This window comes from Acanthopagrus latus, chromosome 8 (genome assembly GCF_904848185.1).
Source record: "Acanthopagrus latus isolate v.2019 chromosome 8, fAcaLat1.1, whole genome shotgun sequence".
In the NCBI taxonomy this organism is placed as follows: Eukaryota; Metazoa; Chordata; class Actinopteri; order Spariformes; family Sparidae; genus Acanthopagrus; species Acanthopagrus latus.
The window spans coordinates 3,814,526-3,831,867 of NC_051046.1; the positions used below are offsets into that span (position 1 = coordinate 3,814,526).

The 17,342-nt window shown below is 45.9% G+C and overlaps 1 protein-coding gene across 1 annotated transcript in view; it reads left to right on the top strand.

Annotated features, from left to right (window-relative positions):
* The first annotated feature begins 2,879 nt into the window (after window positions 1–2,879).
* The window catches only part of b4galnt4a (beta-1,4-N-acetyl-galactosaminyl transferase 4a), a 140,188-nt gene continuing 125,725 nt past the window's right edge, over window positions 2,880–17,342 (top strand). Inside the window, exon 1 of the mRNA XM_037108267.1 lies at window positions 2,880–4,983. Within this exon, the coding sequence (XP_036964162.1) occupies window positions 4,842–4,983 (142 nt within the window). The 5' untranslated portion in view covers window positions 2,880–4,841. The remainder of the gene's footprint in view (window positions 4,984–17,342) is intronic.

A 17,342-nucleotide genomic window follows, 5' to 3' on the forward strand; every position in this document is an offset into this window, starting at 1 on the left:
AAACTCCGTGTCACCTGTCAGGGTGCGACAATTTAAACCGAGACTGTTCTCGGTGTCCCGCTTCCACATGCAAAATGAATACAGGAGGAGGAAATACTCACATCCTCTGTTTAAAGGTGTGCTGTGTTGTTTCAGGGAAGAAATTTTAATCAGAAGAGAACAATCTTCCATTTTTTCTGCCAAAACAAACTCAATAAATAAACTCCCTTTGTCTGAAAATCCTCCAGTAGGAATGAAAGTCCTGAGAGTAAAAGTACTGAAATTATCACAAAGAAAAACTGTTCATTTTGTTGAATGAGTCCTTTCATCGTGCTGTCATCCAGAGGAAGCGAACAACAAGCATGTTTTCAAGTCTGTAATTTTACTCCTAATTAGGTTTGCATTAATGTAATCATGTAATCTACTTAAGTTAATTTTAAAATCATGATCGAGATCTGAGTTTCCTTTCATCTGCATGTTTGTTGCCAGTAAGACTCTCAAATCACAAACAAAATCCCTGAAATACAGACGGAGAAAACAAAACTGTGCGGGAGGCAAAAAGTTTACAGAAGTACGGAAGAGTGTTAGGGCCAAAATATGAGAGGAGGACATCATTTCTGTCATTATGCACCTCAAGAAAAAAGATGATTTGTGGAGAATAAACTTGATCTTGATCTTTATGTATTTTCAAGTAGTAAACTAGCAGCACATAAAAAAACAGATTATTTTTATGCATACCTGCTGCTTTTTATATCTTAGTTCTGTTTAATTTTAGCACTCTACATATCGGAAACCTGCTTCTAATTAATATGTTGTAGGAAGTTCTCTTAGTATATCAAGTTTGATGTCATCACTATTCCCAGAGTAGCTCCGCCCACCATCAGCCTGATGTCTGATGAGCCAGAGTAAATTAATGAGGTCATATTACACTTTTTATTTTTCCTTTATTGTGTTATGTCGCATTTTTGTGCACGTAAAAAGTGCTGCACTGTCTGAACCGCCTGGTTTGTAGCCTTTACTTCTGTGACTTATGTGCATCACTGTGTAACAGGTGTTAAGTAAAGCGCAGGTGCAAATCTCACCAAAGATTAATCAGAGATGAGATGTCTCACTATGGAGCTAAAACGGGGCGTCCAAGACTCTGCTGCTGTGTCTCAATTCAGTGTCTGCATCCTCTGAAGGACCCGGCCTTTGAGGTCGCCATTTTCTCTCTTCTTGTTCGGGCACGCAAAGAATCTTGGGATATGTGAGGCCAGGTGCATCCTCCAAAAACAGAGAAAGGAGGGATTTGCATTTGTGGGCTGCACTTGGAGGAGCCTTCGGATTGGGACAGCCTTTTGCGCAGCATTGTGACGTAGTTGGCCTTCAAATGCTCCTCCGAAGGATGCAGACCCTGAATTGAGACACACAGCAAGTGTGGAAAAAGAGATTCTGCAGCGATGAGAAAAATAATGTGTTTTCTGAAAATGTAAACTTGTTCTGTTAGGACCCCCGAATAAAAGTATGAACCTGATAACAAGCACAATATGACCTCTTTAAAATAACCTCCAGGTTCTGTTCCAGCTCACCGGGACAGTCGGAGCCACTGTTAAAGACATCAGTTCCACCTCCTTTTCTTCCTCTGCTGCGACAAGTCGAAGTGTTTGATGTGAAAAGACGTCGTGTGCTGCTGACATGAACGTGCACTAAAAAATGTACGTTGAATGTATTTCATCTCGTGAAGTTTAAACACAGGCCAGCGTCGCTTTAAAGACGAGCTCCGGCGAAAAAAACCCCCCCACCAAAGTCCCTCTGCTGCCTGCGTTTAATGAAGTCATTGCTCTTTTATCTTCGGCCAGCGGGCGGCAGTCAAGCGCTCGTCTCTGCAGGGTGTCACCACACACACAGCAAACTGGAGGCCACATTATGTGTAATTACTTTGTAACGAGCCTTGTAAGGAAGTGCAGAAACAATTAAGGGGAATGTTCTTTCAGTCAAATTAAAGATCATTTATATGTGGAATAACTCTTCAGATGTAGTGCTGAAGATGTTTACACGGGCTTATTATTCATCTGAGAGCGAGGAGACGGGTCAGTTTTACAACAACAACAACAAAAAAAAAGGTCGTCCATTTTATTTAATATCAGACAAAAAAGGAATATCAAAAACGTAACAGCCGGCTGATTTCAGATCAGATGCACCGACGCAAAACAGTCATTATTGTCCACAGATACCTATCATATCATTTAAATAAACAATTACATATGATTAATAACAGCATATTTATAGTTAATTCAGTGTTATTTAACTGTTAACAAGCAATTAAATGCTTTATACTCTATTCATTAGTGACTGTTTATTTGATAGTTGCAGCTGAAGTTCATTATACTTTGTAAATGGTTCATTAACACTGTGTAGGTCATGTGGGAACATTATGTTTGGTATTACAGCCAATGCAAAGGGCTCGATGAACAGATATTTATTTACGTGATTATTACTTTAACTGGATTGAAATAAACTATAAATGAAACATGTTTTGGGATTATTTTTATAAAGTGTCACCCTGGTTAATAAGTTCAAAGTGTCCATATGTGAAAATCAAATCAACTTTATTAATACAGCTCAAAATCACGATCACAGTCTGCACATTGATCGTCGTCCTCTGTCCTTACATTTGTTATTTATCTTCTTCTTGAGTCCAGTTTTCATCTATTTGCTGGCGCTAATAGCATTTTATTTCATTTATATTGTATTATTATATTATATTATATATTTTATTTATTTCAAGCTGTTATCTGTGTGTGGGGGGGCTGTAGGGGGGCATGACCTCAGTGTTTCTACCGTCCTGGCTCCGGCCCTGCAGATATGGTATTTAAATCATTACCCCCCCCTTTTTTTTTTTTTTTTTCCCAGCACATCACTTCAATATCTTCATTCTTATCAAACCACCGCTGAGCCTTGAATTCAAGGGGAACAATATGAAACCTTAACAAGTTTCAGGGATGCGCGTTCAGCTATTGGATGATGGATTACACGGGTACCAAGCAACGGTGAGAGCGGAACCTCGAGGTCCCGCCTCCTCGGAACCCTCTGCGAGGTTTCCTATTGGACGCCGGGCTCGTCAGTCCGCCCGCCCGCCCAGGTTAGGTTGCTCTGCACCGTTAAGATGCTCAATTGATGGGCGTACGGAGCTGTGCAGTGGAAAAGGAAGGAGAACCTCCTCTGTTGTGGGTTTTTTTTGTTTGTTTGTTTTTTACGTTACACACAGAAGAGAGACTGAGAAACAACTACAAACTGGACCATGTTGTTTCCGTGTGGTGTCGGTTCTGCTGGCGGGTTCCTCCTCCTCCTCCCCGGAGCTCAGCTGGGTTTCCTCCCTGCGCGCGGCGGTGACAAGCGGGTCGGACGATGCTATTGCGGCGTTTTAAAGGGAAAAAAGCTCCTGGTGGAATAACAACACACGGCAGAGCTTCCGCCACACAGCGCCGTGTGCGAGTCCGACCCGGGGGAGAGCCGGTTCTGCTGCTCAGGTAGGACACTTTCCGCGGGGGGAGATTTTTTTCCGTGTGTGTGCAGAGAAACGCACCTGCCCGTGGAGACCATCGCGGACCATCCGGACGCACATGGACACCTAAAGACAAACTGTTTTCTACCCGAACCTCCTCCTCCTCCTCCTGCTCCTGCTTTACGCCGCCATGGAGCATTCCCAGGTTCCGATCCACATCGGTGTGATATTATTTACTCGTCGCGGGGCTTCAAGCCAACCCGAGTGAGGAGGATGACAGCTGATCGCCCCTCCTCTCCCGGCAGGACTTAAATAAAAAAGAGAGAGAGAGAGAGAGAAAAAAAACGCGCTCCATGTGAATCTGAGTCTCAGTTTTCAGCTGTGTTTAACAATAGATGGAGCGCGCGGGGCTGTGACATTTGGTCGCGCGCCACCTGAACCCTCGATCAGGTTACCTTCTCTACACACACACACACACACACACACACACACACACACACACACACACACACTTCACCAGCCTGGATCACATCTCACCGGAGGCCCCCTCTTTTTTTTTTTTTTTTTTCCTTAATTCCGTTTGCGCTCCTCAGACGAGCAGGAGGATCGCAGGTGCTCTGTGCGCTCACACATGGAAACTGGATCTCTTCCTCTTCTTCTTCCTCTTCTTCTTCTTCTTCTTTTCGCTCATTGGCACTTGTACGCCACAGCCCCTGATCCCGGTCCTGGTCCTGGTCCTGGTGCTGGTGCTGGTTCCCGCGGATGATCCTTGAAAGTAGCCGATAGAATAATCAGCGACGCGGTGTCAGCAGAGGCTTGAGCCGCAGGGGATTTGTGTAGATTATCGCCGGACTGCTATTTTGTTCCTCTGGTCACACTCTCGGCTGAACTTAGCGGCTTTTGATCCGCTGCCTTTTCCCCTGCTGCCCTCCTCCTCCTCCTCCTCCTCCTCCTCCTCCACCTCCTCCTCTGTCCAGCCGCTGCCGCCTGGAAACTCCAGCAGGAGAAGCTTGTTTACAAGCCCCGCTGTTCACAGGGGGAAGGGGGGGAGACAGCCGGGTTGCATTCATAAGCAATGACCGCCACGGAGGTGTTTGGACCCGGATCTGAGGATACGACCAGTTTGGCGCTGCCGTCACCCCGCGGTGGTTCCGGGGGGCCGAGACGCGCTGGAAGCCGTCTGTAGTTAACACTCCCCCTGTGTGCCGGCCGGGTCACATGCCGGCGCTGTGACCGGGAGGAGAGTTTGTCAGTACAACCAGAAAAAAAAAAAAAAAAAAACTATTAAAAAAAAAAAAAAGCGAAGCGAAGCGAGCACTTCTTCCCGGACCCGTTCTGACTTTCTACCGGGCGGCTACCGGAGGATGTTGAAGCCAGGATGCTGCGCTTCCCCGTGAAGAAGATCCGGAAGCAGTTCAAGCTCCTGCTGCTGCTGGTCCTCCTCACCTCCGCCGTGTGGTTCACCTACCTGCACATCAACCAGGGCAAGACCATCAAACTGCACTTCAACTACGGGAAAGGTAAGAGACAGTCTGCAACCTGTCTGCAGGGTTAGTTTTTTTTGTCTTTTACCCTGATGGATGCGCACTAACAGCCCCTAAAGACATTTAACATGACATTTAACATTTATCCCCTTTATGAATACTGTAGTGACACCCGAGGAGGTGATTCCATAAACTAGTGTAACATCACTGTAAAGTCAGTATGCTGAGTGCAGCTGCAGGCTCCTGCAGGCGTCTTACAGAAATATCGAGGTGACATCAGAGGAGATAATCATCCCATAAAGCACCGTAAGTCTTCTATAAACTCACAGATCTAAGGAGAGTAGATCACAGCAGTCAGATCGGAGATCAGAGCAACACCACAGCCTCATAAAGTCTCTCTGCGAACATCAGTTTCGTGGATTTATGACGATTGCAAAAAAACCCCAAAACAAACCGTCCCCTCCAAGCTGATTGTTCCTGCGGAGGTCGGTGTGATGGGCAGGATCAGAGATAACGAGTCACACCGAGAGGCAGCGTGTCTTCATAAATTAACAATAGTTTCCTTCAACAGCACGGCGGTGGTCAGGGTTGGGGGTCGGATGCCAGACCTCCGCCTTCAGCGTTAATAATCAAAGGGCCGTTCATGGAGGTGGCCTCAGAGGTCACAGGCCTGCCAGTCAGACGTGGAAGAAATATCAGGGGTTGTGGGGTTTTTTTTTGGGGGGAGGGTAAGACGTCCACCTGCTGCTGCTGCCGCCATGCTGCTGCTGCTGCTCAGTGACCAGAGCTTGATTTGCGGTGATGATGCCGAGCATTACGCAAGAACAGCAACTATTAATGGAGGGAATACTCATAAAGGTGTAATGTGCCGTCAGCAGCTACGAGACGTAACACGGGGACGGTGGTGTACTCTGTCTCCTGCAGCTGTCTGTGTGTAAAGTGATACCCGATGATTATCACGTCCTTGAAAAGTGCATGCACACACACACACACATACGCACACACACATATACACACACATACGTACGATTCACGGCCTCACAGGGATCATTTCATTGTCTCTGATCTCGGTCGTGGGGGGTTTTCCCAGCGACAGACTGGATTTAGCTCTCCTGACGACGAGTCTTCACTCATCCTGGCGACTGCGGCCGAGTTTGTGTCGAGCTCTCGGTTCTGGAACATATCGGTTCTTAGATGCATTTTGTGTTATACGATACGATACGATATCTGCAGAAAGTGTCGATGAGCGGCATCTTAATGAAGCACTGTAGCGCTGCAGACATGCCGATCTCGTTCCCCGGATGTGAGAGCATGTTTGTCTGATACGAATCCCAACAAACGCCACAACTTCTTGACTTTGATGTCTTTTATTTTGCAGTGAAAGCGAATATTGTGATGCATAAAAAGTCGTCCCAACTTATTGTGAATTGCATCCTGATCTGAATATATCCGTCAGCTTAAACGCAAGATTTGATTTTGTTGACCATGTTGTGCAGCTTTATATTTACGCTGGTAAAAAGAAAGGTGTTACTGTACATGTTGGTGTGTGTTCAGTGACTCTCTCTCTTCCAGAAAACCAAAAAAAAAAAAAAAAAAGATCCCACTTTTTGTGTTGTTCCAAATGAATTTAACATTAATTAAGCGTCAGTTATTGTACTGGATGCATGTGGCAGACCTCTCAAGAGAAGTGAACAACAGCAACAACAACAAACAAAACAATGTACAGTATCAGCTTTAATTAGGTCGAATGTACCGCTCTGCACATTTTGCACACCCCGTGCTCGCGCATGCAGACACTAAAGTTAATTAATGGTCACTCTCGCTCCTCCAATACCAGCGGATTTGCTCAATATCACTGCATTGTGCATTATTTATCCCTGCCTGAGAGCTCGACAATCCCCTTTTTTCATTCCCTGAAATCACAGAGCCCACGACGCGCGCTGCTATTTTCGATATCACTGCGTTCCTCTTCTTTTTTATTTCTTTAAGTCTGCCTTTTGTGCGACTCGTCTGATGAGGAAGCCGGCTGTTATGCGGTGGCGCCGGTCCGTGTGCCTAATTGACTGTCTTCCATTTAGCAGGCATCTGAGCAGGTCAACTCACTTAACCTCTTATGAATAACATGTCCCCTCTCGCACCGAGGGTTTTCTAAGTGAGATGTAGCCATTACTGAAAATTGGGGCTCCATGAAGTGTGTAAATATTCATATCAGGCTGGCAGTGTTCTCTCTCGCTCTCTCTCGCAGCGCCGGAATCTTTCATTGATTCTTAGCAGGCGAGGTGGGGCAGGTAGAAATAATATGATTTCATTTCTGGCCCCTCAGTCCTCCCTTTATTTGAATATGAAATGACAATTTGTCAAATTTCCCTTTCCTGCCCGTCCCTATTTTGGGAGGAAATGAGAAATGAGATCCATCTCAGCCAAATCCTCTCCTCCAGCGGGGCGCCACGCTCCTCGCCCTCCAGATGAAGTCTTGCCGGCCGGCCGCAGTTTGGCATGTGACCAGCAGACTCATGAGAAGAGTAAACGTCTCGGCATAAATTGCCCCACTGAGGCTGCGTCGGGTCTAATTGTGAATAATGATTTGAGAAGCGTGTCGGAGACGGTTTACAAGCTGATGTTTTTTTTTTAATATATATATATACACGGTCTGTCAAGTGTTTTCAAACTTCAGTTGACTCACCTCGGCTGTGCTCGCGTGTTGGTTGGCTGGGTCAACATAATGAGGGAGCAAAAGGCCTGAAAGAGAGGCCCCGGCGCTGTTACGGTACCCTGGTGCACTGCTGTCAACGTGAATACGTTTATACAACATTTGCAGAGTCTGTCTTGGACGCTTTGAGACTTTTCTTTGTGCATGGAGGCCGTCGTCTTTTTTTTTTGCCCTTTTGCAGTTGGCAGTCATATGTGTGTGTCTGTGTGTGTGTGTGTGTGTGTGTGCCTTCCTTGTGCGACAACATAAACATGTGGGAAATTCAAGTCATGGAAAGTGTGTTTGAACTCTGTAATCTGGCCGACAAGAATCCGGGCGCGGCGGTGAAAGGAAAGCATTCTTCCGCAGGTGTCGATTGGCCCCGACTGGAGCTTCAAATAGCGAAACGTCTGTGTTTCTTACCTGACTGGTGACATTTACGTCCCATGCTGAAAGGGTTCTGCTGGTGTCCAAGTGAGCCAGAACATCCCCTCAGCGAGTCACCGTAATAGAAACCATGTGATCAGCGTGTACATACTTAGTGGAATGTTTTTTTCTTTTTCTTTTTGGACTCATGTGGTCAGTAATATCAAACTGCGGCTGGCGGGTAAAGTGATCAATTAAACGTGAGTGTCATCAGGTCGCGTTCATACAGAATTGTCATCGTTCAGAGCACTAAGTCGGCCACAGCTGTGTTGAAAATGGATTTTCTGCCACTAAATTATTCAGCGCAGGAGAGAGCTGTGTGATGGACTGGTGATGGTACGCTGATGGGCAGCACACTCACCCTTTTATTTTTTTGTGTGTGATTCTCACGGAAAGTAAAGTAGAGAGAGAGAGGGAGACAGGCAAGACGATGGCACTCGTGAACAAGTCGCTCCAGAAGTGAGAGGGTGAAGTTACCTCCCGCCCGGTGAAACATCTCTGCTGGAGGAGGAGGAAAAAACTGCAGGTCGGGAGCTCTTCCTCGTGTCACCTCGGGGGGAAACGGAACAAAAGCAGCACGGGAACGATCTCGATTTGCTTTGTTTACGGTTGTTATCATTTACATATCCGCATGCTCGTTTGTGAAAAGGCCAGTCAAAGGGATTATAATTACAGCGCAGTGAGCAGTAGCAGCTAACTTTTGTGAGCGTGTGGGTGTTTTTCCTCCAGAATTCGTCCGTATTTTCTTAAGAGCTAGCTGTTGTAAATGTGATGATGAGGAGGGCCAAAGAGGTATAATTAAATAGTTTTCAGATTGCAACGCTGGCCAGACCGGCCTTATTTAATCAGAATTTCAATGAGAAAGTGTGTTGGCAGGCAGTGCCGCGGTGCATATTAGATGAGTGCCACATCTATGCGGCCACCCAGTTGTACAACAGCCCCCCTGTTTTCCAGCATCAACAGGTCCACTGAGGAGGAGGAGGAGGAGGAGGAGGAGGCTGGCTGCTGCATACAGGCCTCTATTGATTAACTATGATTACACATGTGGAGGCACGCACATATGCATTCACTCAGCCACCCCCATACAAATATGTTGTGGAACAGCACATGTTAAACACACACACTTCCATATCATCTCCCACTCTTGAGGAATAAGGAGGAAGTCGGAGAGGGGAAGTCTCAGGGGCATCGACAGATTGGCTGCCTGGTTGCCCATGGAGACGACATATGGGAGCGGAACATGCTGGTGGGATGACGACGACGATGCCCAGCGTATTTTCACAGAGACCATCGGTTCTGGGGAAGCTTCCATGCGTGAAAAATCCACTGAACTGACTAGAAATAACGACAGGTGCAGAGGAAGTGTTGAGATATTTCAACAAGGGAAAAGTAGTAACGCCACAGTTTGGAATAATATCGATAAATCAGCTGATATACACATTTTAAAAAAGCTAGATTTCACAGTGACAGCGCAATGTAGGCAAATAATGTCAGGCTATATAAACAATCTGTACTCATGCAGAATGACCCGGTTAAGAAGGATATTCAGATACATTAAGGTTGAAGTGTTACTAATGATGCAGCTGGTAAAAAGTCATTTTAATCACTTTATATTCTGATGGGTAGCTTCATCTATCATCATACATATTTATATTGCATATTTAAGGTTCAATATTTTAGAAATTTAGTTCGAAACATTCCAAAATCAACAGAATGTGAAGAAATTAAAGTTTTGACGTCCATGTATCGTGTTCCAGGGTATCTGTTGAAGAGAGCATGCTAACTAGCTAGCTCTTAACAACGCTGTACCTCTACAGGTGACAGTCCACAGTAAACAACACCAACACTCCTACTTGTTGTACTCTGAGCTACCTGACTGGCCCATAGCTGAGTAGTTAACAGCTAACGCTAGCAGCAGTTAGCAGCAGTTAGCGGTTACTCTGGTGATACAGCATGTTGCCCTTATTTGTGTAAATGGAACAGGAGACTTATCCTAACATACGGCACCATTCATAAAAACAAATTACCTCAATATTGTACATAAATACTGTACCTGAGTAAATGTACTTCTCTGGAGAAGAAACGGACGTTCACATCCAAACACTTGGATGCAGTTGCAGTGTGAAGTTGGATTCGGCTTGTTGTTGCATCTCAGCAGCAACACCCTCAGGCTGGCTCGCTGTCATGGTAACCATGCCCTCCGATGTCACTTCCCCTAATTTTAGCTCCGGTGGTTCTCACGGTCGGTCAGCTTTACCTCGGCCAGAACCACTCTGCCGGCAAAACGGTAACAGACGCCACCTCTGTGTGCGTGTGTGTGTGTGCTTAAAATCACACACAGCACCCTTTTCATGTCATTATTTATTCATGCAGCAATGAATATTGTCAATTACCTTCTCAGATTTTTTGAATAATGCACGGAGCACGGTGCACACTCGCACCTTTGGTGAAACAGAACAGTTGTTAATGGAGGAAGAGGGGAGGAAAAAACAAAAAGACATAAACAACCTGCGCGCTTAGTAAAAAAGCAATTTCCGTGGCAGTCGTGTTGTATATCTTAGGTATGTTTCCGACAGAGCTGCTTTTATAGGAACGCCGAGCCCAGCGTGGGTGCAGTCTGCAGGTCTGCATCAACAAAGTGGTTTGGGCATGTTAAATCGGGGACACGTGTGAACCCAGCTGGGCGGTGTGGCTTTCAAAAGATTGCCTCCATTTAGGAGAGTTTGGGCCTTCGTATCGCTGTGGAGGAGCTCCGTCAGTCAGATGGAGATAGAAGAAAAACAGTCCTTTCATCTGGAGAAACTCTGAGAGGAGTGAAGTCGGAAATTGTAGCAGTACTAATGTGGTGATTTATATTCTTTAGAGTCGCACTGTTTGGCTGCTTTAACAGAAATAGTTCTGATTCTGTACGAGCACGTGATTCGATTTCCAGGTGAAAGCTGTTTTTATTTCTCAGTGCCGTGATCGTAAAATTGATATTGGAATCTTAAATCTGTTTTTTCGCTTTCCTCGAGAAATTATTATCTATAAATTAGCCAACATAGAGAAATCGCACAACATATTAAAACAGTTATTTCAGCTGTATCTCCGAGGTTGTTGTATTCCAAAAGGGGGCCTGTCATAAAAACACGTGGCAGTCGGTCGGTTGTTAGCTTTTGTCTGGGGATTGTCGGAAGTTCAACCATGAATCTGCCCCTCAGCTTATCTGACCAACCCAGTAAATCTCTCTCTGGGTAATTCCCACAGTGAGGATGAACGATGTCCCCCCGTAACAACTCACACACGCCATCCTCCGCCTGGCGGAGGTGGAGACAACACGGGGATTAAGAGGGAGAATTAATACCTCACACTCTTCCTGTGAGCACATGCACTTGCTTACATTTCCCTGCACATGTTGTGGAGGTGTAGCTCTCTACCGGCCGCATGACTTGATTCAACTGCGATTCACCTGTCAGCAGTTTGAATGCACAAAGATACACGATGCATCTTGTGGCATCTCGATGTGTCACATCTTCGATTATCAACACCACGACTGTACATGGCTGCAATACAAAAAAGCTGCATCTTTTCTGTTATATCTGTACTGGATATACACAAACTCATCTGCAGTGCATTACAAGTGAGCTGGAATCTGTAAGTATTCTTTATGGTTGCAGATGTTCGTAACGTTCGTTTGTAATTGTTGTGAGGCAGATTTAACAAGAAGCGCGTGTCCGAACATCCAAAACGTGCACCCAGTTTCTTGTGTGTTGCTTGTTGATCTCTGCCTCTTTCAGAACGATCTCCAAACATTCAGAAGTAATGTTAGCCGAATGTCAAGCCGAGGCCAGAAAATCAACATTCAACATTAGTAGGCTTCAAATTTGTGTTGGCTGCGGACTCTCCATCATCTCCTCTCAAAGCTCTGATTCAGAGTGTTCCACATCGACACTGCGATGCTTCTGAGAATCCAGAAATTTGCACACATGTTGTCAAATGAGTGGATTCGCTCGCTCTCACGTCCGTGTGCATTTGTGAAAGCCTGTTCATGCTTCAGCTACACTCTTGTCCTCCCTTTGGTAATTTAGCATTCTCTGTTTTCTTGCCAATGCTCGAGCAAATGCAACAGAATTTATAACAGCCCCTAAAATATTTCCCACTCAGCAGGACGTGTTGAATTCACATACCCTCCGTGCAGCTCCACGTTGCTCTAAGTGTTGCATGTAAGATTAACAGATGTGGACGATGGATTGACGGATGATGAAAGGTGGGGCTTGGTTGGAAGGTGAGCGTACGCGCTGGGGGAAAAAAAACACCGGTCCAGAGTGTGTTAACCTCGGGGTTAATGAAATTTGTGTTGGCCTGCCTAACAAGCCACCATCAAGGTACCAGCTCTGCCCCATGCAGATGAGAGCTCTGGCACGCTGCCACGGCTTTGCCGCAGGAGATTTGTGTACGTGTGAGAGAGAGAGAGAGCGAGTCGGAGAGTCAGCGTGTGAAACAGAGAGATTTAGTGTAAAAGAGAAGGCAAATGTGTACGTGTGATGTGGTTTGTTTTTCCCAAAAGTGTGTCACTGCATGTGTCTGTGAGTGCGCTGCTCCCCGATCCCGCTGCCGTCTGCACTTTAGCCCCAGTGTTTAGCGGAGCAGAAGAGGAAGCAGCTGAATGATGGCACTGTCTGCCCGCTGGCACGCTCGACGCAAATGGGGGACAAGCGTTCGGGGAGGGTGGGAGGAGGGGGGACGGGGCAGAAGAAGGACACCCTTCTCACGCAACAGGTGGGACATGCAGCAGGATGCATCAGGGGAGGATGTGGCCGTGACTTCTAATATACCCTCCACAGTGTAAATGTGTTTGTACACGGAGCCGCAGTGGATTAAAACATCGGATGAGGTTCGCTGTGAAAAAGCCGTTCAGGTGTGGCGATCTTGTACGGCAGGGGCGTCTAATGATGCAGCAATCACGCTGTTAAACAATGCCATCAAGATTTAATTAAGACCCAAATTTCCTCAGTGGCGACTCATAAAAGCCCACACAATTTGGACAATTTTACTGGGACGCTGCTGGGCGACGGGCAGGGTGTGAATAAGGAGGCAGAGAGTGAGTTGGTGTTGAGTTTAGTTTTTTATTTATTTTTTATTTATTTTTTTTTACGAAAATGAGAAAAAAGCCAGCGAGAGAGAGAGAAGGAGGGAGCGCCAGAGAGGCAGATGTCAGGTGGGAGTATCGACTGCAGACGATCATGATCCTTGTCATGATGGGATTTGTCAGTTTCCCCCTGCGCTCTGTCTCGGTTCCGCTCTTTACCCCCCACCCACCGCCACCGCCACCAACACCACCAGCACCACCACCGCCCCACCTCTGCAGAAGGATTTTCTTTCATAGGGGTTTCTATGCAGCGCCGGGCTGTATCAGCTCTGGTGTTGCCTTACTGTAAGCGATCCAGACCTTGCAGGATTTCGATCAATCATCAAAGAGTTGTGTGTCTGTGCGCTCACCCCCGCCCTCGCCGCTCAGAAGGAGCTTTCTGTCGCTGTGGTTAATGGAAAAGGTCACCTCTCTCTTTCGTGGCTCGCAACAAAGACAGAAGGAGGATCAGAGGAAGGAGGGGGACAGATAAACCTCAGTAGACAGAAGAGGGTGCCGCTTTTTTTTTTTTTTTTCGGAGGCGGGCGTGTTGGTTGCACTATAATCGGCTTTTGTTGGATTCCTTTTGAACAGCTCCGTTGAAAAGTCATAAAAATGGATACACTCGATATAAAAGGATAAATTGACCGTAGCGTGTCTGTCCCTGTGTGCCGTACTTTTTTCAGCTCGTATTCCCTTTTCACCCTCCGCTGCTCGCTTATGAATATTTACACGTTTGTGGAACCAGATCTGAAGGTGGGGAAGGAATTTAATCTGCATTTATGAAAGGTTTCGCGGGGTGAAGTCGAGCAACCAAGGGAGAGAAATCTTGAAGGTTTTTTTTTTTTATTTTTCGGCCTTTTGAGGGCTTTCGCTAACTTGAGCGGCTGCCATTTAGATGAAACTAAATCCCGTGCGTTACATCTGGCTTCATATCTGAGAGGATAGAAGTGTGATGGTGGCGGTGATAAGGTTCCCCACCGCTCCACAGCAGTCTGATGTTCTCCCCCCGCTGACAGAAGCCCGATGCCAAACTCTAGCAGTATCTTTTTTTTTTTTGCATTTTGTTTAGTTGAGCTGAATGGCTCCCATCTCGACTTGTTTTCTCTTTTGTTGTTCCACCTCACCTATCATCCGAGATATCTTTTATATCCTTATCCATCTTATTTTTTCTTTTTTTTTTTCTTTTCTCTGCATGAAGCGTAGGAGTATCGGAGGAGGCGAGGGAGCAGAGAGCAGGAGAAAGATAGAGGACAAGGGCTGCACTTTGTCATCCTTTTGTTTTCGCGTCTCAAAGGCCCGCTCGCCGGCTTGATTACCATGTGAGCTGCTTTGTGAAGGAGCGCGGCGTCGCTCTCCGCGGCCTGTCAAACACTGTTCCCCCTTTTTTTCTGTTGTGGCCAGTCATGAGGAAAGATATTCAGCAGAAGAGGAAAAGGTTCCAGTGTACTCTGGAGCCGTGTTTGTGTTTGTACAACTGTGCATACTTTGCTTTGAGAGGAGCCCCCGCCAACGTGCACCGAATTTCAACATCTCTTCATTAATTTTACGCCTCTGTAATTCTCTGTAATTAAATACCCTCTTTTAGCATTCAATGTTCCATACTTAAGTTCTTGTTTATCCCTCTTGTCCTCGTCTCAATCACGCGAATACAGCTGATGGAAAAATCACGCCGGCTGTTTTGATCGGTAAAAGTGGTTGTTGAGTTTTATGTTGCCAGATAAGCTGTGTGTGTGTGTGTGTGTGTGTGTGTGTGTGTGTGTGTGTGTGTGTTATTTCTGTTTCTCTTACTTTCAACTTTTCATCTTTCTAAAGTCTAGTTTTTTCTTTATTTGTGGCAATTACTGCAGGGGTAAAACGTTGCAGGCAAAAGAAAAAGAAGGTAATAAAGCGAGCTGTCAGAGAAAAGTTCAGTCACAGGCTGATTTAAGAGGCTGACGGTGAGAGGACTGGAGTGATTGTTTTTACTCTTCCCCCGTTCATTTTCTTCAGACTTGCACAGATTTTTAAATGTGTATTTTCTGCGCGTCTGGTTTTGCTAAAATCGCTATGACATGTAAACGAATAAGTGAATTCAACAAGTAGCTGTGACCCTGATGAAATTCATCACGTCTGCTCGTATCTTTGGTTAAAGGTTACGTTATCTTCCTGCGCTGCGTATAGCTGCAGCTTCACGTTGATTGTGTTTAGCCTCTGATTTGTTGTTCCCTGTAATGGATTATGTGTCTCTGCAAGCTGACTTTTTTTTTGTAATGAGTAGGAACCGATGGTTTCTTAAAATGCAAGACATTTAAATTTGCTTTTAGAAATGCCAGAGGCATTTGAAGCAGCGGGATTAGAGGCTTTTTCTCACTAAAGAAATCCTCCCTGAACATTTTCATAGTGTCTCCAAATCCCAAAGTTTCCTCCCATGTTCCAAATTGAAAACTTCTGCAAAGTGTTGAAAAAAATATGCCATGAAACACGTTATTTTGGGTTCTACAACATGAGGATGGAGTGAATCATTTAACTGCCCCGCTCTTCGGTTTTCTCTGCATGGCGAGGACGTCCTGGAGACAACACACTTCTCTCACCTTCAGGCTCAGTCCCGACCAATTATACCTGGCTGAGTTCAGCCTGGCTTCCTATCTCTCCCATCGGATCGCCACTCTTAAATCTCTGCCTCTGTCGGCCTCTGTAGCAGGCAGAATTCCCCACCTAACATGACGATGGCTGCCGGCTGGGGCAGTGCCGTACATTCCTCCCTACTGGGCAGAAACATTTTGCATTGCTTTCTTTTTTTTCCCAGTATACCAGACTGCCTCTGCTAACATCATCTTTCAAATTCAATATGTTGACGGTCTCTCATTTATTCCCGGATGTATTTATTTGTTTTATGACCGACTGTCAAACTAGATAACAGGTATTAATACTCTGCAAACATTTGCTCATGTTTTATTTAGAGCTTAACCTGATCCAGGTCAAACAACAAAGGTAGCACTCATGTACATAAAGCCTGAGTATTGGATCGGGTTGACATGCAAGTTCAGCCACTGGGATCTTTGAATGGACGGGGAAACTGGTATTTGGCGAGGCTGCTGGTCTCTCAGAGTGTCTGGTTGACTTGCTGTATTGTTCGGTCTGCAGCTCTCGGTGTGCTGCAGCAACAGCAACGCTCACAGCGCACATAAAGAGCCGGAAACAGAAGCAACAGTCCTCTGTCAGTTTAAAGAAAAGGATCCTCCGGCCTCCAGTGAGCAGGGAGTAAGCAGAAGTTGGGCGAAGATGATGATGATGATGATGATGATGATGGAGGAGTAAAGAGGAACATTTGTGCGCTCCATCACACAACATCAACATCAGCGACAAAAAACAAAAATCGACGATGACACTAAAAGCTAATTACCTGACACGTAGCTGTACAGCAGAAGGACAAACAAAACAAAACAAAGCATGTTAGCTACCTGCAGCTGCTGTAGACGTCTTGAGTGCTCATCACTTCACGGCTTGGTTTTACGTGACGGCACAGAGAAGACGTTCTTAAAAGCTCGGCTGACAGAGGGGGACATTGTACGTCTGATGTCGCCACGCTTCCCTCCGCCTCCTCCTCCAGCCTCTTATCTTCCATTTCCCTCCTCCTGCTTGGTCGCCCCGCTTTGTTTTCTTCTTTGCTTTCCTTCTACGGCCTCCTCCTTCTTTCCCCCTCCACATAATGACACGTCTTTCCCACCCTCGTGCTTTTTCCTCACATCCATTTTAGGAATCGACAAATGAGATGTGGGACAAACGCGAGCTTTTCATCCGGCTGCATTTGACATGGAGATTCACCTGCCTCAGCAAAAGCAAGACAATTCAACTCCATTATCTCTCTGTCAAACATGCTGCCGCTGCCCGCCCCGCTGCTGGAAATGAGGTGTTTTTACATTGCTGGGGAGGATAGAATGACTGGCGACGAGCCAGTCCGCATAATACATCTTTTCTAGCACTTTTTTCTGGCCATGTGATCGTGTTTCAGAGCACAGAGAATGGAGAGAAAGCAGCCAAGGACTTGTTGAGCGCTGGAGGGTACGGCGAGATTCGGAATGTGCTGCATTTTAAGTGGGTTTTTAAGATCTGCTTGCATTTACACATAGATGTACACAAAGAGGAAGAAACCGAGACAGATAGTTCGTGTTCTTGTGTCACATTTAGACA